At 41.0% G+C, this 22,741-nt stretch overlaps 1 protein-coding gene across 1 annotated transcript in view; it reads right to left on the reverse strand.

Annotated features, from left to right (window-relative positions):
• The window catches only part of SLC1A2 (solute carrier family 1 member 2), a 101,756-nt gene that overhangs the window by 59,831 nt on the left and 19,184 nt on the right, over positions 1-22,741 (reverse strand). Inside the window, exon 2 of the mRNA XM_036763549.1 lies at positions 3,825-3,964. Within this exon, the coding sequence (XP_036619444.1) occupies positions 3,825-3,964 (140 nt within the window). The remainder of the gene's footprint in view (positions 1-3,824; positions 3,965-22,741) is intronic.

Raw genomic sequence — 22,741 nt, forward strand, 5'->3', positions numbered from 1 at the left:
CCTTTCCACTGGCCTTCGGGTGACCCAAAATTTTTAAACATGTGCATAATATAATAAGATTTCAGCATGGGAAATGCCACATATGGAGAATCAAAGAGATTTGGAGGATTTTTTTAAGATAATGATACAGGGTGAAGAAAGAATTACCATAACAACAACAGATGCACTAACTACAACCAGACAAAATACCCAGGCACACATACACACACACAAACACAAGAAAACAAGCATACAAACCCAATAATAACAATAGCAAAACATGAAAAGAATTCATAGTAGAATTACTATATAACTACTATGTATTACATAATAGAATTCTACATAGTTGAAAAAATTTTAGAAGGGAACATGAAAACAGATGAGATGCTTTTATTATTTTTTTAATGTTAATGTACACTTTTTTTAAAATTGTAAAATGTTGCCCAAGATGGAGGCTGGAAAGAGGGACTTGCATGAGCTCCCCACCAGGTCCCTCCAAACATTTATAAAAAATGGCTCTGAACAAATTCTAGAACTGCAGAACTCACAAAAGAGCAGAGGGAAGCAGGGCTCCAGTCCAGGACGGCCTGGATGGTCGCAGGATAAGGTCTATTGCACCATGCTGGTAGCAGAGCAGAGCCCAGCATGGGCCACACCTGGACCAACCAGACTGGGAGCCGGGCAGAACAGGCCCTAGGGCCCTGAATCAGTGAGCTGTGGTAGTTACCAGACTTCTCAACCCACAAACACCAAAGAGAACAGAGAAGGTCAATGGGAAAAGCTGTGGGGATAGAGTGAAAGGAGTTTGCAGTTTGGCCAGCGTCCCAGGGGCAGCAGAGCTGGTGCAGCTCTGAGGCTGCTTCCAGAACTACAGCTGCAGTTGCTTCGGACCCCAGGCCCACCTGGTGGGAGGAAGTAAGTGGTGGATCTGAGCAGCAATATAGAGCCAGCTTAGATCTGAGTCAGGTCCAGGTTGGCGGTTCTTGGGGGAGGAGGAGTGCTGGTGTGGCAGAGCTTGCTGTGTAGAAATAGCTCTGAAAACAAAAGCACAGCCCCTCAAGCTTGGGACAAAGTACTCTATACTCTACAAGCAGTCATACCCTAATGAAAAACTCAAGGGTCAAGTAAGTTGGATGGGAACATGGCCAGGCAGCAAAAATGGACTCAGATTCAGACTCAGACTTTGAAATCTTTCTTTGGTGACAAAGAAGACAAAACATACAGCCAGAAGAAGTCAACAAAGTCAAAGAATCTACATCAAAAGCCTCCAAGGAAAACATGAACTGGTCTCAGGCCATGGAAGAGCTAAAAAGGATTTGGAAAAGCAAGTAAGAGAAGTAGGGGAAAAATTGGGAAGAGAAATGAGAGTGATGCAAGAAAACTATGAGAAACAAGTCAATGACTGGCTAAAGGAGAACCAAAAAATACTGAAGAAAATAACACCTTAAAAAATAGACTAACTCAAATGGCAAAAGAGCTCCAAAAAGCCAATGAGGAGAAGAATGCCTTGAAAGGCAGAATCAGCCAAATGGAAAAGGAGGTCCAAAAGACCACTAAAGAATATACTACATTAAAAATTAGATTGTAGAACGTGGAAGCTAGTGACTTGATGAGAAATCAAGATATTATAAAACAGAACCAAAGGAATGAAAAATGGAAGACAATGTGAAATATCACATTGGAAAAACCACTGACCTGGAGAATAGATCCAGGAGAGATAATTTAAAAATTATTGGACTACCTAAAAGCCATGATCACAAAAAGAGCCTAGATATCATCTTTCAAGAAATTATTAAGGAGAGCTGCCCTGATATTCTAGAGCCAGAGGGGAAAATAGAAATTGAAAGAATCCACTGATCGTCTCCTCAAAAAGATCTCAAAAAGAAAATTCCTAGGAATATTGTTGCCAAATTCCAGAGATCCCAGATCAAGAAGAAAACACTGCAAGCATCCAAAAAGAAACAATTTGAGTACTGTGGAAACACAATCAGGATAATACAAGATCTAGCAGCTTCTACATTAAGGGATTGAAGGGCTTGGAATATCATATTCCGGAGATCAATGGAGCTAGGATTAAAAGAAGAATCACCTACCCAGTGAAACTGAGTATCATGCTCCAAGGCAAAATATTGACTTTCAATAAAATAGAGGACTTTCAAGCTTTCTCAGTGAAAAGACTAGAGCTGAATAGAAAATTTGACTTTCAAACACAAGAATCAAGAGAAGCATGAAAAGGTAAACAAGAAAGAGAAATCATAAGGGACTTACTAAAGTTGAACTGTTTTGTTTACATTCCTACATGGAAAGATGTGTATAATTCATGAGACCTCAGTATTAGGGTAGCTGAAGGGAATATACATACATACATACATACATACATGTATAGAAATATATATACACACGCACACACACACATACACAGAGGACACAGGGTGAGTTGAATATGAAGGGATGATATCTAAAAAAATAAAATCAAATTAAGGGATGAGAGAGGAATATATTGAGAGAGGGAGAAAGGGAGAGATAGAATGGGGTAAATTATCTCACATAAATGTGGCAAGAAAAAGCAGTTCTATAGGAAGGGAGGAGAAGGCAGGTGAGGGGGAATGAGTGAATCTTGCTCTCATCGGATTTGACCTGAGGAGGGAATACCATACACACTCAATTGGGTATCTTACCCCACAGGAAAGAAGGAAGAAAGAGATAAAAAGGGAGGCATGATGGAGGGGAAGGCAGATGGGGGAGGAGGTAATCTAAAGCAAACACTTTTGAAAGGAACAGGGTCAAGGGAGAAAATTCAATAAAGGGGGATAGGATAGGAAGGAGCAAAATATAGTGAGTCTTTCACAACATGAGTATTGTGGAAGGGTTATACATAATGATATGTATGTGGCCTATGTTGAATTGCTTGCCTTCTTAGGGAGGGTGGGTGGGGAGGGAAGAGGGAAGAGAATTTGGAACTCCAAGTTTTAAAAACAGATGTTCTAAAAAAAAAGCCCTTTCATGCAACTATGGAATAAGATATACAGGCAATGGGGCATAGAAATTTATCTTGCCCTACAAGAAAGTAAGGGAAAAGGGGATGGGGGGCGGAGTGGGGTGACAGAAGGGAGGGCTGACTGGGGATCGGGGCAAGCAGAATATATACCATCTTGGAGTGGGGGGAGGGTAGAAATGGGGAGAAAATTTGTGATTCAAACTCTTGTGAAAATCAATGCTGAAAACTAAAAATATTAAATAAATTAAATAAATCAACACCAACAAAAAAAACCTATAAAATGTCAATCAGTTGGGAGAACAAAATGGCTGCAATCTGGGGGGTGAGTGGACATATTTTGGGTCAGGTGAAGCCTTGTGTATCCCTGAAAGCAGATCAAGCAGAAAATATCTTATTCTAGTTACTGATACAGGCAGCCTCATTTCCTAGGGAGAACTTTACAGCATGAACAGTGTGGGACTTAGGAGGAGTCAAAGACTCACGTCAACTCATTTTGAGTTCATCCAGCAAGAAGGAATAAAAGGGCTACTCTATGCCAGTCATTATAGCAGGAAGAAAAATCAAAAAGCTAGCATTTATATCATGTTTCTTATTCACCAGGAATTATCCCATCCCCGGGGAAAGGAAAACAAAAATGAATCTATACCTGCCCTCATGGAACTTATATTGCATTAGACTCCTTAGGGAGGGGACAAGTCTGTGAACTTGTGATTTTATATGTACACACACACACGCATACACACATATATATGCACATACATACACATACATACATATATACTCATATATAATACAATCATATTTATTGTATATAAAATAATGAGGAAGGATTGTATCCAGGACTTACCAGATACTGTCAGAGAAAGCAGAAGATTCTTCCCGAGATTATCCCATATCCTCAGGCACAAATTTCTGCGTTTGGGTTCGTCTGAGCTCAGGTGACTCTCGTGCATCCGGACTTCCACTTGCTTGGGCATATTGTTGGCACTGTAAAAGAGGCAGAGAATTTAGATTGCAGTTGTGTCCAGGGAGACCAGGGATGGGGGCCATCAGCTACAAGACAGAAGAAGAGGCTTTCTCTTTTTCCTCTCAACCAGATATAACCAGGAGCCTGGCCTTAGGTGCCAGGGCATCAAGCGGACCATGGAAGCTACCATTCAAAATTGTTTTTTGAAAAAATAAAATGAATGGTGCTCAATTTAAAATGGCTTCCATGGTATATGAGCACAGGGAAGAAAAGAAGGAAATGAGCATTTATTAAGCACCTACTATATGCCAGGCACTTTACAAATATTCTCTCATATAATAATAATAATAATAAATAGTAATAATAATAATAGATAACATTTCCATGGCATTTACTCTGTGTCAGGCACTGCACTAAGCACTTTACAAATATTCTCTCACTTGATCCTCACAAGAATTCTGAGAGGTAGGCGTTATTATTAACCCCAATTTATAGATGAGGAAACTGAGGCAGACAGGTTAAATGATTTGTCTAGGATCACACAGCTAGTAAGTGTCTGAGGCAGGATTTGAACTCAGCTCTTCCCTCTCCAGGGCCAGGGCCCTATCCAATGTGCCAGCTCTCCCAACAACCCCTTGGCTTAAGGCTAGGGATACAAAGACGAACACTAGCCATCTCCTGCCCTCAAGGAGCTTATATTCTCCTGGAGGGAAACACAGATAAATAAAAACAAAATTTGTGCAAAGTATTTCTGGAAAGCACTAACAGGTAGGTGAATCTTTAGAAAAGCCTCTCGTAGGAGGTGGCTCTACAGCTGAGCCTTGACTGGAGCTCAGGCATTCCAAGAGGCAACACTGAGGGGAGAGAGCATGCCTGGCATAGGGGATGGCTTTGCAAAGGTGCGGAGGTGGGATTCTATAATTACAATAATTAGAGTGGGTACCCTGCAAGGTACAGTGTCCATCTTGTAGATTTCTACTTTTGTGCCTCCCAAGGCAAAAGCTGAAAAATCCCATCCTGAAATGTGCAACTTCTCAAAAAGCAGCCCCAGCCTGGTGCTCCCAGCGACATTGGCCTCCTCCACATTCCTCCCACAAGACACTCCATCTCCAGATGCCAGGCTTTTTGCCCTGGATTGCTCTCCTTTCTCATCTCTGCCTCCTGGCTTTCTGCAAGTCCTAGCTAAAACCTGACCTTCTACAAGAAGCCTCGCTCCATCCCCCTTAGGTCTAGGACCTTCACTTAACTGATCATCCACAATTCATCCAGTTTATAGCTTGTTTGGGGGGCCAGCAGGATAGTGGTGGATAGAGTGATGAATGATAGAGTGATTATTATTAACTAATAATTGTATATAGTCAGGAAGACACGACTTCAGATCTAACCTCAGACACTTCTTAGTTGTGTGACCCTGGGCAAGTCACTTAACCCTGTTTGTATTAATTTCCTCAGTTTCCTCATTTGTCAAATGAACTGAAGAAGAAATGGCAAACTACTCCAGTATCTTTACCAAGAAAACCCCAAATGGAGTCACAAAAAGTTGGACTTGACCGAAAAACAACTTAATAACAACCGTAAATAGCTTGTTTGTACGTAGTTGTTTGAACGTTGTCTCCCCGCATCAGACTAGGAGCCACTGGAGAGTAGAGACTGTCCTTTATGGGTTTTTTTTTCTGGTATCCCCAGCACTTACTACAATGCGTGGCACACAGAAGGCACTTAACCTACGTTTATTGACTGACTCCACCAGCGTGATGCTGCATGTTGAGACAGCTGCTCTGATAACGGAAAACTTTGAACAAGGCTCCGATCTGTTCAAACTTTAGTCTCTCTGTTGCATTATTTTAACAGCTGAGTCCATTGGGAAATCACGGCACGTTTCTTCTTCTTTTTTTTTTTTATAACCCACGTCCTGTGACTCATTTATTTAACTGAAAGTTTGTTCGCAAGCAACACCCGTTCTGCAAAACATCCTTTGGGGCTCGGAAGAGGAGGGGCTGGAGGGAGGGAGCACAGGCTGCTGCTAAGTTTGAGACTATTCGTGGCTGAGCTCAAAGATCCTGCTTTTTATTAACACTCGATGCCTACCCCTGTGCCAAGAGCCTCTAATAATAGGCTTATTAGATGCAGCGTCTGTTCCAGATTTCCTGCCTCGAGCACTCCAGCTCTCCCTCACTGGATGCTAATATTCTCTCTCACTTCTTCAGTCAGGGAGGTGGCAAAAAAAGGGAAAAAAAAGTGTTTCCCAGGGGAATCCGCCGGCAACTGATGGACTCGCCCAGTGAGAGGCAAGTGGGAGTTACCCACCCGCTGTCATCAGCTCCCCAAAGCCCGTCAAACTTCCCCATCTCGGGTACCTACAGTCTGGGGATGTAAGGAAGGATGAAGTCGCTGGGTTTGGCCTCACAGCTCTGCCCCAGAAAAAGCCCCAGTGAGAAAGGCGCTGGAGTCTCTAGCAGAAAAGCAGGGAAGAAAGGGGACTTCCCCACCCTGAGAAAAAATAAGGGAAGTCGTCAGTTTGGGAAAGGAATTCTGTGAGAGTAGGCCTGGGGATGATGCGACTCCTACAGCTGTAAGCTTTCTACAGGAATGAATTTTCCCTCCTCTCTGAAGAATACCCCCAGGGGTTTTTAAGGACCCGTGTTTTGTTAATTTTGGCAGGCTTGTGCGCTACTCAGGGATATCTTGAATTTCTCACTGCTTCTGTCCTTCTTTGGAGGGAGTCATCCGCCTCCTTGATCCTCTGAAACTAAGCTCACAGATGCCTAGTGCAGAGATATCAAACAATTTGCTCGCTCTCACTTCGAGAGCTACCTGGACCAGATCAAACTGTAGTTGGGAAATCCTTCACAAAACTAATAAAAATTCAGTAAAATACAGATAGTGCTGATATATAGTTGTCTAAGTCACCATGTGGTTGGCAGTGATCCTTATCTACAGTTTGGTGACTGACCCCACTGCATTGTGCCACCTAGATGCCCCCTCTTTAAATTCACTTTTTAAAAATTTTTTAATTTTTTTTCATTTCTGATTTACAACACTCAGTTCCACAAGATTTGAATTCCAAATTTTCTCTCCCTCCCTTTCCTTCCTCCCTCCCCAGCCCCACCCCCAGCATGTAATCAGGTATAGGTTCTACATATACCTTCCCATAAAAGTTATTTACACAATGGTCAGGTTGTAAAGAAGAAGTATAACCAATGGAATGAATCATGAGAAAGAAGAAACAAAACCAAAAAAGAAGAAAAAAAAGAGAGCAAATAGGCAAATTATTTGCTCACTCCCTCTCTCTTTTTTTTAAATTCACTTCTATGATCTTGGGCATTGAAGTCAGGGTGGGGTGGGTTGCCAGTTCTTACATCTCCGGGCTATTATTGTTCATAAAGGACCTGATCTGTGGGTCAAAAAACATTCTCCACACCAAAGAAATCCTAGACCTAGCTCCTTCCAACTTCCCCCACCTTCGTTATATTTATCCAAGTCCATATCCAAGTCCTTTCCACCCAACACTGGTTGCAACTTGTAGAATCTATGCTCCTTGAGGGCATGGACTGGGTTATCTTTTGCCATCTAGGACAGTGCCTAGCACATAATAAATACTGTATAATGTCATAGGAAAAGATGAAATCTAATTACTTTGCCCTGATATACCCATGACATGTACTGATAGCATCACTTTCTTTGAATTGGGGAACATTGGTGCCTAGCACTCATGGGGGGAGGGGAAGGGAAATAGACACCAGTTAATCAATCAACAGTGATTTATTGAACATTTAGTTTTTGCCAGGCACTGCCCTAGGTGCTTTAGTTACACTCCACTCCTAAAGAAGCTTGCATTCTATCAGAGATCTAGATGCAGAGTCAGATGACATAGGGTCCAATCCTCACTCTGTAGTAACTTGATTGACCTTGGGGATATCATTTCATTTCTTTGCCCTGAGTTTCCTTGCCTATAAAATGAAGGGATTAGACTAGATGATTTTAAAAGTTCCTTTCATCTCAAAATCTAGGATCTTTGGATCTTTTGAAAGCTCTAGAATAGGAAGTACTGGGATGGAAAAAAACACAGGCCTCATAGTCACATCTAAGGCTCCTGAAAAAGTCACTGACTCTCAGCTTCCTCTTACGTAAACTGGGAATCGAAATACTTGTTAAATACTATTTCACTTCATGGGGTGGGGGGAGGAGAGGGAGACTACTTGGTAAACCTCAGCATGTTGTATATAAATGTGCCTATGTAAATGCAAATGTAAATGGCACTGGAGTCAGGAAGACTCATCTTCCTGAGTTCAAATCTGGCTTCAGACACCGACTAACTGTATGACCCTAGGCAGGTGACTTAAATCTGCTTGCCTCAGTTTCCTCAACAGTAAAATGAATGGGAGAAGAAAATAGCAAACCACTACAGCATCTTTGCCAAGAAAACTCCAAATGGGGCCAAGAAGAGTCGAACATGACTGAAGAACAGCAACACACACATCAAACGGAATATGATTGTACAATAAGAAATGACAAATAAGCCCAACCCAGAGAAGCATAGGAAGACTAATGTGAATGGATGTGGCATAACAGAAGCAGAACCAGGGAAGCGATGTCTACTCCTGGAGCAATATAAATGCCAGCAATGCTAAAAGGCATCCAAGCTCTGTGCTGACCAATCCTAGTGTAGGAGGACAGATGAAGGAGCACACTTCTCTTGCCTCTTTAGAGAGGTGGTGGGCCATGGGTTTGCAGGGGTGCATACACTGTCAGACACAGTTCTGGTGTCCACAGGTCATCAGTAAAGGACTGCAGTATTTGAAAAATAAAGGCATCAATAAAAGTATTTTAAGGCAATAGCATCTGGATCTCCCCATTTGTATACACTGTCTTCCTCATCCCTCCTAGTCTCCTCTATTAGACTAGTGCAACAAAAGCCCCATTATTCCTTTCTGTCTTTCCTAATATCTGACATAATACCTTCCATGCGAGAGGGACTCAGGATCATAAATCTAAAGCTGAAAATGACCTTAGGATGTCTAGTTCAATACTCTTGTTTTACAGATAAGGAAACTGAGGCCCAGAGTGGTTAAGCAGATTGTCCACAGTCATAGGTAGCAAGAGACAGAGGCAGGATTTGAACTCAGGTCCTTTAATTCCAAATTGCTTTAGCCACAGCCCCAGACAGTTATGCTCAACTGCAAACCTTATTGCACTTGGCCAGAGCTCAGAATAAGTGAATAGGCCTCCATTAGAGACTTCTTCTAAGGAGCAGGACTGAAGTCTAAAAGAGACGGGCTGGAGGTGGGGAGAAGCAGAGAAAGGAGGGGTAGAAGGGAGAGAGAAAGAAGGGAAGGGAGAGGGGGGAGAAGATAAGAAAAGGAGGAAGAGGAAGAGGAGGGAGGAAGAGGAAGAGGGGGTAAGAAGAGGAGGGAAAAAGGAGGGAAAGGAGAAGGAAGAGGGAAGAGGAGAAGGAGGAAGAGAAGGAAGAAGAGGAAGAGAAAGAAGCAAAAGGTTCCTGAGTTAGGCTAGAGGTGTCACTGAACAGTAAATGAATAGCGGCAAAGGAAGCAGGGGAGACAGTAGAGTCAGAGGCCACTGTCCACTCCACCTGCTTTGAGACTCTTATTGAATGGCCCAAAGAATCCCAGCCCATGCATTCCCTGCAGACATCAGTGCCATGGCTGGTCCTTGGGCCTGGACCAGCTCCCTCCACTAACCCATGGCCCTCTCCTTTCCAGCCAGGCTTTCTGCAGAACATCAAAAATGGATCTGGTTTGGGACACGGACCAGGTAACTTGACTCAGAGGGTCAGTTCTGGCGCTATTATGGCCCCACATCTAAGGACCAGAATCTCTAAACCTTTAAAACGTGCCCCTCAGCCAGAGAATGTGTGTTTACCTTTGGGAAGGGAACAGCAAACTTGGGTGAAATCATACTTGTCCCAGCCAGGCTCTAAAAAGAGCAAGTAGGTTGGGAGGTCCTTCTCCCAGAGCTTTGGAGCCTTCCCCCTCTCTCTGATAGGCGAAGAGATACCACTTCCTTGGCAAGGACTGAAAAAGCAGGTTAATTAGCAGTTCTCCCTGCACCTGGCAGATGGTGAGCTAAAAAGACAGAAGCTGGTACCCTCTAGGTATGTTAGTCACAGCCCATCATTTTTTTTTCTCAAGTTAAATCCTCTCCTTTCACCACGTCAAGCAAACGAGGCTAATAAAGCGGCCTCACTCCCCCTTTCAGGAGGAAATGTTCTATCTGTCCATATAAAACCTGATTTTCTTACAGAGTTGGGTTGAAACCTGGCCATAAGTTTATTATCACTAAGAACAAAGTGAGATCAATCAGGGAGGGCCTTTGTAGGAGGAGGAAAAAGATGAGGAGGAGGAGGAAAAGGAGGGAGAGAGAAAGAGGAGTAATGGAGGGAGAGAGGAGAGAAAAAGGGAGAAGAGCAAGGGAGGGAGGAAGAGGAAGGGATTGAGGAAGAGCAAGAAAAGGAGGAAAAGAAGAAAGAAGAAGGGGGGAAAGAGGAGGAGGCCACCTATGATGTGTGATCTCAGGGATACCAGAAAGACCTCCCTGCTCCCCAAATGCCTCTCCTATTTCTCCGAAGTATATTAGAGTTTCATTTTGTGTTACCACTATGGGGAAATCATAGAATCCCAAAGTTGGAAGAGTCCTCATAAGACATCAAATCCAGCCTGTACATGAACAAGAAATCCCTTCTACAGCCCCCGCAGTGGTCATACAGGCTCTACCTTGAAGACCTTCAATGAGGAAAAATGCATTTGCTTGGAGGCAGCCCAGCCCACTTTGGACAGCTCCGGCTCTTGCCACTTTCTCTTTGGTTCTTAGGTTATTGTTTATAAGTTGCCTCTTCAAACTTGATAAACATTTGTTAAGGATGTACTCTAAGACCTACACATTTTAGATAAGACATGATCCCTGCCCTCGGGAAACTTACAATCCAAGTAGGGAATGGTGCCACAAGCACAAGTAACCACAAAATAATGCAGGCTAAGTACTACGAAGTGTTTCATGATGCCCACAATGGGCGAAGGACTCATAGACTCTTAAAGCTGAAAGGGACTTTCAACAAGAATTCTCTCCATTAATATCTCCATCAAGCGGGCATCCAGGCTCTCCTCAAAGAAGCTTTATTAAGTGCCTACTGTGTACCAGGTATTATGCTCAACATTTTTTACAAATATTTTCTCATTTGATCTTCACAACAACTTTGGGGTAAGTGCTATTATTACCCCCATTCACAGTTGAGGAAACTGAGGCAATAAAGCGAAATGGTTTGTTCAGGGTCACACAGCTAATAATATCTGCGGTTGGGTTTGAACTTAGATCTCCCTGATTCCAGGCTCAGCGCTCTATTCACTGTGACACTAGCTACCATGGAGGGAGGTGGGAGAGAGAAGAACCCCCAACTTCTGAAGACTTTTCGATAGATTTAATCATTAGGAAGTTCTCCTTTATCTCAACTCTGAATCCACCTCCTACTTCTACCCTCTGGAGTCAACAAGTCTAAGCAACAATCTTTGAAGATGTTGATTCACCACTCAACAGCAAATTCTCAGCCCAAACCAAGAGCCAAGGAGGATCAACCATCTGGACAAGACTCTGGAGGAAAGAGAAGGTTTCCATCTTCTTCTTTTTAATGACCATCCTCCAGTCCTATGCATCACACATGGACTCATGAAAGCCGAGTCTTTATTATGGTATAGTATGGTGTAGGAATGGTGTAACTCTCAGCAGCTAACTTCCCTCTTCACAAAGCTGTTCCCATGGTCATTTTTAGAGCTGGAAGGGGCTGTAGAGGTCATCTACTCCAACCCCCTTATTTTACCGATAAGGAAACTGTAGTCTGGGAAAGAGGTGATAGCCAAGGTCACACAGTGTCAAAGGTGTCCCTCAAGTTCTTTAGATCCCTTTAGATCCTACTATTATTGGGTTCCAATCATTCTGATCCTCAATCAAATTATTTCTCTCCTTAGACCGTTCCTGCTTTAAGAAGACAGGCTCCAGAAATTCCCAAGATGCTTTCTACAAATGAGCCATTCCAAACTGAACTTGGTTCATTTTATTGTTTGGGTGCATCAATGGAAAATGCTCAAAGAAGTATTAGATTGAGAGCAAAGGGGTCTCAGGTTTGACTTTTACTACTTGTATGAAAGTCACATTAATTAAGCATTTACAGTGTGGCAGGAGCCAGTTAGGTGGATAGACTGTCTAGCCCAGAGTCAGGAAGACCTGAGTTCAAATCTGACCCCAGGCACTGACTAGCTCTGTGAACCTTGGCAAGTCACTTCAACCTGTTTTCCTCAGTTTCCTTATCTGTAAAATGAGTGAGAGAAGGAAATGGCAAACCATTCCAGAATTTCTGCCAAGAAAACCCCAAATGGGGTTGTGAAGAGTTAGACACAACTGAAATGACTCAGCCATATGTGCCAGACACTTTGCTCAGTGGTAGGCATAAAAAGGCGAAAATAGCCCCTGCACTCAAGGAGTTTACATTCTAATGGATGCAGAGATGACACATTAATGAGTAGGGACTTTCTTATGGCCCTCATTTGTCCCAGCTCTAATTTTTTTATTCTTTATTGCTTGGTTTGTGGAAGTTTGGTTGGGCCATCTAATAATAATAGCTGCTCATTTTTTAAAAAGTGACTTTGATAAAGCTAATTGAGAGTCCTTGCAACTGATCTAAGCAGAGCGATCCATCTAAGAGAAGTCAAAGGATGTTCTTCTTCTCAGCAGTAGAATCAGCTCTGGGTTTAGAAACTAGAAGACCTGGGTTCAAATCCCAGCTCTGCTACTTACTGTCTATGAGACCTTGGGTGGCTCATGACCTTTCTGGGTCTCAGTTTCTTCAACTATAAAACAAAGGGAGTGGAAGAATGAGCTCCAAGGACCTTTCTAGCTTTATGCCATAATTGTGCAATTTAGGGCAATTTACTTAACCTCTTTGGACCTCAGTTTTTCTATCTGTAAAATGAAGTAATTGATTAAATAACATCCAAGGTTACTTCTACCTTTTGATTCAGGATCTTATGATTGAACCATGAAAGTGCTGATTAAACAAATAATTTATTTTTCTCATACTAGTAGTTTATTGGGACTATTTGATAAGGGATTTCACAGTTCCCTTTTATTGTGAAAGTACTTATAAAGACATTTTGTGATGAATATATATACATATATATATATATATATATGTATGTATAACTTTTTAAAGAGAAAATTGGAAGTTAATCCCATGTGGTACAGAGGAAGAACAGGGGCTTTGGAGTCAGGGGTTCTTGGTTCAAATTCAACCTCTTATGTGTATATACTACCTATGTGAGCTTGGGTAAATTACTTTATCCCCCTGGGTCCCAGCTTCTACATCTGTAAAATGAGGGGGCTGGATTCTACATCTTAGAATCCTAAGATCTTTTCTAAGTCTATGATTCTATGACCCCTTAGGAAAAAATATTCATTACCCTGTGGTTAATTTTTCAGCCATAAGAACTCATGGACAATGTCTTCTAAGGTATGGAGGGATCTCAATGCACATCAAGAAAGGGGATGTCCAAACCAACGTAATGAAATATCTCCCAAGTATGGAGCACAGTTTAAAAGTTTCAGTGAGAAAGGTTTATTCGTACGAAATCACTGTATTAACTAGTGATGGATTCTTTTTCATTGGATTGACAAATTGACTAATTTCCCATCTTTCAGGTTTTACCATATCTTTTTTTTCTTTTTAACAAATGTTTATTAAATATCAGCTATATAAAATGCCCTGAGCTGGGTGCTGGGTGCTGGGGATACAATGATAGATAGAACGTAGACCTGATCTCAAGATGCTTCCAGTCTAATGAGGGTTAGTTTAAAAATAGTCATGAAAAGAGGGAGAGTGTGACTAGTGCAAAGGAGAGGTCTAGAAAGTTCCATCAGAAACCAAATGACTAATATGGAAATGTTTTACACGATTGCACACATACAACCTTTGTAGCATCGCTTACCATCTCACGGAGGTGGGAGGGGAGAGAGAGAGATATAGAATTTGGAACTCAAAAGTTAAAAAATGTTTTAAAAATTATTTTATCACGTAATTGGAGGGGGGAGATAAAGTAAAAAGAAAATATTCAAAAGAAGAGATCTCTTTGACCTTGTAGAGGAGAGGCAAAAGGTCAGAGAAAGTTTCATGGAGGAAGTGGTACCTAAAGTTGGTCTTTAAGAAAAGGAATTAAACAGAAAGTGATCAGGGTAGAGGTAGGCAGAGAATACAATCCAAACATGGAGCATGGTGTGAGCAAGAGAATGGGGATAGGATAGAGCAGGACAAGAGTCAGGAACAGAAGAGTTCCATTTAGTTACTATGTAAAATATGCATTTATAAGATATGCGAGGGCGGTGGTATAAATCAAGACTGGGAAAGCTGTGTCATTCATTTTTTAATACTTAATCTGTAACACAGAACCTCAACATAAGAATTGCAATACAGGCCTAGATTCAGGTCTAACTATATCACTTCCCAGCTCAAAATCTTTAGTAATTCCCTATTGTATCTAGGATAAAACATAAAATTTTCATCTTGTCCTTTAAGGCCCTTCCCAATCTGGCTTGTATCTTCATTTGTGAACATTTCATATTACTGTCGTTCATATAATCTATATAGGCCTTCTGGTCTACCAGCTTCAATTCAATAAGCCATCTCTGATCTTTATACCTTTTCACAGGCGACGGACCCCATGTCTGGAATATACTCCTTCTTTCTTCACTTCTAATCCCTTAGAATCACTTACTTCTTTAAAGGCCTGCTCAGATGCCACCTACAACAAAACGTTTTTGATCCAGTTCCCTTCCCATAGTTGTTAGTAAACAGTTCAGATAAGCATTTACTTAGCACTTCGTTAGTGTTCTCTTTCTTCAAATCACCCTGCATTGACTTATCTTTGTTCATTTCCTATCCTGCCAGTAGAATGCAAGCACCTTGAAAAAAGAGAATACACACACACACACATACATACATGTATATACACATATACATATATACATTATGTATATATATGTGTATATGTAGGCATCTGTGTTTATACGCACACACATATGTGTATACATATATATGTGTATATATATATGTATATATATATTTATATATAGATATATAGAGAGAGATATATATATATATAGATATAGATATATATGTGACATCTCTATTATCTAGCACAGTACTCAGTTTGGGGTGAGGAGAATTTTTGTAACAACTCTCCTTTCTATATCCATTTAATAAATACTTTTCTACCTTTTCTAAGCACTAATTAAATCCAATTGATGATCAATGGGGAGCACACTGGTAGGGGTTCATTAGCAACAACACTAGAAATTCTGGTAACCCTCTGGGAACCCAGTTAGCCAATGCTAACATAAGCTGGGAAGTAGACAGTGAGGGAGTAACTTATGTCATTCCATGATAATGTGAAAACATTGTCTCGGAGTTAGAGAAACACACAAATAACTAGCATTAGGTCTTCTGGTATTCTACTTTTCTTTCATCATGTTTTTCTTCTTACTGGGATTTGACCTGATGGGAAGGAGATGAGTTACAAGATCATAGTTTTTGAACCATCTAGGACCTTAGAGATCACTTATCCCAATCTATTCATATTTTAGATGAGGAATCTGAGCCACAGAGAAGTTGAAGGACCTGTCCAAGGTCATGTAGGTAGTAAATGATACAATTGAGATTTGAAACCAAATTATCTGATCCCTAAATTTAGAACTCTCCACTGCATTACACTTATTTTGAGGACCTCCATAAACATAAACGTTAAAATCTTCTTGAGAGTCTGTGTGGCAACACATAACAGGAAGGAAAGCCATATCATATAACCTGGGTCTTCTCTCAATCATAGAATTCACAATCCCAATTCAAGCATCACCAAATGCTGAGCTGGCGAGGAATAGAAGATATTTGTTTCAACAATCTGGCTAGCAGCTTCTATGGGGGTGTAAGATCCACCTACAGCCAGCACCCGGAAAGCTGCCAACAGCACAGGTTCTTTTGATCTGCTTAACTAAGGAAAGCAAGGTGAAGGGGTTGACAAGTTTACTTTAATCCAGCATACAGACAGCATTCACTTAGTTCAGGGGAAAAATCCAGCACTATGAACTTCAGAACAAAATACAAACAAATTACAAACATTAACAGACAGACCAAATACAGATTCATAGTTACCAACATCTAGGTTCATCCTGGGAGCTCAGAACAAGGGCTGGCCCAGAGTCACACGCGTCACCACTGCTGTGGGTAAGAAAGCTATCTTCCCTATCTCTGTAAGACTCTCAGGGTCATCCCCTGGCATAATGACAAAGTTGATCAAGTTTGCTCTTCCCTTCCCATCCACCCTCCCTAGGAAGGCAAGCAATTCAACACAGATCACACATGTATCATTATATAAAACACTTCCACAATGCTCATGTTGTGAAAGGCTAACTTTATTTCCTTCCATCCTATCCTGTCCCCCTTTATTCAATTTTCTCCCTTGACCCTGTTCCTTTCCAAAGGTCTTTGCTTTTAGTTACCTCCTCTCCCTATCTGCCCTCCCTTATATCATCCCTGCTTTTTTATCCCCTTCCTTTTACTTTCCTGTGGAGTAAGATACCTAACTGAGTGTGTATGTTATTCCCTAGTTTTACCATATCTTAACCACATTACTTGTAAAACTCACTTTTTTTCTCCCAAAGTATCTGCAAGCATGGCTGGATCCTTCTGGTCCTACTGCTTTTGCCCACTTTTCAAATTTGTCCAGCCCTCAACTGAAAATTCTCAAAAAGTTGCAAAGTACTTTCCCATCCTCATTAGCACATCTCTTTTAGAACAGGAAAAAAAATTTGAACAGAGTGTGATGGGAGCGTGGTATTTCTTACACTGGAAAGCAGCCAGAACCCCATTCTACCATTCAACATCCCTGCCAAAAGCAGTCAATGAGTCCAGTGAGTACAAATGGTCAGGGTCTGTTGTTGTTGCTTTTTTATGGGCTTTCTATGGCTTTTCCAGTAGGACCACAACCTCCAAACATCCCAAAGTGGCAGAATAATGTGTCAACTGTTGGGTCACCAATCCCACTTCCTGCCTGAGCAGTTGGACTGGAAGCTGTCCAATCCAAGAGCTATGTATAGCAAAACAGTTGGACTCTAGTTAACTTGTAAGTGTTTTATGAGTTCTCTGTTAGGGCTGGATTCTTCTTCCGTTGGTGAATTATCAGTCAGGATCCTAAGTGAATTTAAAGGACTCAGAGCATTACGGTGAAAAAGAAGTAGAGCAAGAGAGGGCCCATGTTTCACCTAAAATCTATATTGTCTTCAATCAATAAACATCAATTAAGTGCTTACTCTATGCCAGGCAAAACAAACAAACAGTTTCTTCTTGCAATGAGCTCACAATCTAATAGGGCTGAGCACATACTTGAGAGGCAGTGAGAAGTTATAGGAAGATCACTGAATTTGGAGTTGAGAGTTTGGGCTCTGCCACACGCTACTCATGTGACCCTGGGCAAATCACTCAATTTTTTCAAGCCCTAATTTCCTCACCTGTAAAGTGGAGATTATAGCTAAAGACGGTGCCTCTCACACAGTAGGTGCTTAATGAATGCTTGTTGAGTGATTTGACTATAGGATCATGGATTTAGAGCTGAAATGGGCTTTGGAGGCCATTTTGATCCACTTTACAGATGACAAAACTGAGGCATAGGGCTGTGAAACTTGGCCAGTGTCACACAGATAGAGGGAGAGGCAAATACCCAGGGGCTCCCACATCAGCATCATGTGGCATCTCCAACGTGAATCACTTTGTTGTTGTTGCCTAAGATGCCATCTACATCTCACACAAAGTTTTCCAGTCACATGTGGGAAAATATAAAAGCAGAGTAACTGTGATCTCACCTTTCCCTCCAGGGGAGGGAAAGGCATTCATGAGTCTGGTGCCTGGATGCTGGGAAGGAGGAATCATCAATGACTTTGAGTATCATTGGAAGCAGAGCAAGGCTTTCATCATTTCCTCTGCCTGTCTGCAGCTCTTGGCCTCTGGGACAGAATCCTCTGGAGCAATGACTCAATACACACTAACCTACCAAGTCTTGACTCAGGCTCACCACATCTACCTGTTCTAGCCTCATAAAGGAAGCCCAGGGAGCTGTATCTAGACACAGCATCTCTAAAGGGAGAATGGAGCATTTTGTCCAGCAAAACAATGCATATAAAATACTTCACAAAACTTTAAAATGTTCTATAAATATGACCTGTTATAACTGTGGTTATCCATCTGAATCTTCTCATCCTAGTTCAATGAAGTTCAGATAGAACTGGTCTTGGGACAGACTTTCTCCTGCTTTTTTTCTATTTAATATTCTATGAATTCTTGCACAGATGGATACAATGACTTTTTGTCATTGAAGAAGAGTGGGATCTAAGCCCAGATTCTGCAGAATGTAGGCTCCTTGAGGGAAGGATCTGTTCCATTTTTGTCTTTGTATCACTGGCACTTAGCTAGCACATAGAAGGCAGTAAATAAATGCTTGTTGGTCCATAAATTGATTGATGGTAGGTTCACAAAAAGCATCTACAAACTCAAATAGAAACAGGGCCACTAAACCATACATACAGATCCCTGCAGGCCACATAGTGACTTAGAAAAGCACAAATTAACATTATCTATGTTTTATTACATTTCTATTTATTTTGTTAAATGTAAATTAAATTCCCAATTACATTTTAATCTAGTTCAGTCTCTTTGAGTATTTTGGCTACGCATTTAACACTTCTGATCCACATGACCACACCACTAGCAGACAGGATGATGAGAGGAATAGATAGAGATGTAATATATAGACATAGGTAGATAGATAGAGATAAAGATGTCCCTATCTATATAGATGGTCCTAGTTGTTTCCACATAGTATTTTTTTTTCTGGCTGTCTATGAAGTGTGTTCCAAAAATCTTACTGTAGTTTTAAACTTTAATAGCTATAAGTATTTGGTTTTTTTATTTAAAATGTTTTTAATTGTCTATAAATCAATACTATTTCCGTTGTTGCTGCTGTTTTGAACAAGGCTGGAAGGCACATTTCTCAAAGTTTGGTACTAATCACTGAGAGATATTTAATATTTGATTCAGGGCGATTTAATACATATTTTTAAATCATCAATTGTGGAAGACACTGTGTAGTGAGCTGGGTGATGGGGATACAAATGTCAAAATGGAAAATGGGATTTGTCCTCAAAGATTTTTAATTCTGCTTGCGAGATGTAACAAATACACACATGTTTAATGCATATTAAAGTAAGTAAATGCACAATAATTTTAAGATAGAGAAACTATTAATAATTAGTGGGCAAGGGAAGAATCATTCTATGAGAGACACATTGATTTAGATGTGGAAGGGAGCTTAGAGTTCAAAGCGATAGGCAGCTAGAAGACCCTGTGGATAGACTGCTGGACCTGGAGTTAGGAAGATCTGTGTTCTAATCCTGCTTCAGATACCTATTATTAGATAGATGTGTGATCCAGGACAATTCTCATCTATATAACAGGGATTATTGTAGTACCTTCCTCCCAGGGTTGTTGTGAGAATGAAATAGGATAATATTTGTAAAGCTCTATAAAATGTGTGCTGGTTTTATTATCTTAGGCCAACTACCTCATTTCACAGATGAGAAAACTGAGGTTAGTAGTAATTAAGTTGCTTGCCTAGGGTCATACAAGCCATAAGGTCCATACTTTGAACCCAAATGCTTTGATCTCAAATTTAGTGTTCCTTCCCTGGAAAACTAGGTGGTGCAGTGAATAGAGCACCAAACCTGGAGTCAGGAAGATCTGAGTTCAAAGTTGGCCTCAGACACTTATGAACTGTGTGACCCTGGGCAAGCCACTTAACCCTGTTTGCCTCACTTTCCTCATCTGTAAAATGAGCTGGAGAAGGAGGTGGCAAATCACTCCAGCATCTTTGCCAAGAAAATCCCAAATGGGGTTACGAAGGGCCGGACACGACTGAACAACAGAAAAGACTTCACAAAAAAAGGTGCCAACTGAGTTTTTGAAGGAAGCCTTTACTAATTCCAATCTGCTATGCAACTTCCCCAATAACAAGGCCTTGAGTTGTCATCTGGGAAATCATGTAGCAAACTAGTGGAAAATTAAATTTTAATTGACACATTTTAAGAGACTGGAGACACTTTGTGGCATCGTCACCGAAAGCTGACCTTTCAAGAATAAACGTATTCCCAGATATCAGTGTGATGGAAACACTTTTAAGGAAAGAGAAACTAATAAGATGGCAGCTGGTATGCTGCACAGGTATTTATAAAATATTCCCAGTCCCAGAAGATGGCTTCTAGTACATTGGGTGGAGTCACAGAGTCCACACAGGATGAGCATCTCAGAAATGGAAGGAGGCATCTCAGAAGTCTAAGCTTCACCGGTCAAGAAATCCTGTCTACAATAATCCCTAGTCAATGGTCATCTGCTTTCATTTGAAGACTCTACAGCGATTCAAAAGCAGTCACCAACAAACCAACAAACAGGACCATTTTGTGGCTACCTCTGTAAATTTATATACTCTTAAAAATACCCTATCCCCAACAGAGGCCAGGGTCTCATGTACAATCTTATTCTTTTTCCTTCTTGGTATATTGAAATGTTTGTATTAGTTGACAGCTAAGTTCATATTAAAAAAGACAATCATTTAAATACCAGTACTGAAGTAACATGATCAGTGTTATTATCCATGATTGCTATGGAACTATATCATGTTAAGCATTTACTACGTGCTAGAGATGAAAAGAAAAAGCAAAAACGATATTTTGCCCTGAAAAAGTTTATATTTGAATGGAGGAGACAACATGTAAAGACAAAGGAACATACAATTTAATAACAATAATGGCCCTTAAGAGCAGCTAGGTGGTGCCATAGTGTGTAGAGTGCTGGGCTTGGAACCAGGAAGATTCATCTTCATGAGTTCAAATGTGACTTCAGACACTCACTAGCTGTGTGACCCTGGGCAAGTCTACTTAACTCTGTTTGCCTCAGTTTCTTCATCTGTAAAAAGATTTGGGGAAGGAAATGGCAGACCACTCCAGTATCTTTGCCAAGAAAATCCCTAATAGGCTCATGAAGAATCAGAAACATCTGATTAATGACAGCAGCAACCCAGGGCAGTTGTGAGAATAAAATGAGATGATGCTTGTAAAATGCTTTGGAAACCTTAAAGAGCTTTATAAATGCTAACTCTTATTATTATGCACATATTCACATAAAGCATATACATATACATGCATATGGATCTTCCTCTACCAGTACAAGTCTTTATGTCTATATCTATATCGATGTTAGAACCAAGAAAACCCCAAATGGGGTCACAAAGAGTCAGACACAACTGAATAACAACATAATCATGCACTTAAAACATATCTCCTTTGATTCTCATAATAATGTGCTTTTGTTATCCTTGGTGGGTTTTTCTGGAGGGGGGAAAGCAAGGCAATTGGGGTTAAGTGACTTGCCCAAGGTCACACAGCTAGTAACTGTCAAGTGTCTGAGACTGGATTTGAACTCAGGTCCTCCCGACTCCAGGGCCAGTGCTGTATTCACTGCACCACCTAGCTGCCTCTGTTATCCTTGTTTTATATATGAGGAGACTGAGGCTGAGAGAGGTCAAGTGACTTACCTAGCATCACACACCTAGTTGGAGGCAGGATTTGAATTTGGATCTTCCTTATTCTAAGCCCAGCACTATACACTGTATCTTCTAGCCGCCTTAGTGGGAAACCATCAACACTTGGTTCATCTCAGAAAAGTGGTCTCCTACCATCTAGTACCTGACAGGGTCCGGAGACTCAGGACCAGATTTCAACAAAGCCTTATAGCCAAGGTGGTAAGACACAAGTTACAATACAGTTTAGTAGAGATGGCGCTGGTTGATCAGCTGGACCCAAAGAGCACTCATTAATGAGTTGATGTCAGCTCTTGGACAGAGGCCTGTAGTGGAGTGCCCCAGGAATCTGTGCTGCTGTTTATCATTCTTGCCAAAGACTTGGATTAAAGGAAGGGGTTATCCAATTGACGGATGGCACAAAGGTAAATATCAGAGCCAACATGTTGCATGATAGAATCCTCAAGGATTTCTGGAGCATTGAATTTAATCTAATAAGATGACAATTAATAGGATGAAATAAGTCTAATAAAAGTTCGAAAATCTGATCTACAATTAGTTGCGAAGATATAGATAGATAGTAGCTTATCTGAAAAAGACCTGGGGGTTTTAGTGGACCTGTTCAAGTTCAGTAGGAGTCAACAACAGGCTTGTTTTTCCCAACCATAGCAACACAATGTGTGTGTACATATGTATATGTATGTATGTATGTATGTGTAGGCATATATGAAATCTTAGGTTTCAGTAACACAGGTTTCCTTTCTCGAATGAGGGAAGTGATTTTTCCATTGACACGCTACCCTGTTATTAGCAGAGATTACACCAAACCTCGTCAGATGGGATTTAATAGGGATAAATGTAAGCCTTTTTAAAAAGAAAATGAACACCACAAGTACAAGATGGGTGGAGTGTGGCTAAATGTCAGTTCACCTGAAAAATTTCTCAAGTGTTAGAGGATTCCAAGCTCAATGGTAGCCATTATCAATGTGAGACAACAGTGTGATTTGGCAGCTCAAAAAGACTAGAAATCTAAGGCTACGTTAAGAGTAATACAGTATCTGCGATTGAGTCAGAACCATCTTCTGCCAAGCACAGAGAGGGGAGGGAATAAGTGCTCTATTC

This window comes from Trichosurus vulpecula, chromosome 6 (genome assembly GCF_011100635.1).
Source record: "Trichosurus vulpecula isolate mTriVul1 chromosome 6, mTriVul1.pri, whole genome shotgun sequence".
Lineage (NCBI taxonomy): Eukaryota > Metazoa > Chordata > Mammalia > Diprotodontia > Phalangeridae > Trichosurus > Trichosurus vulpecula.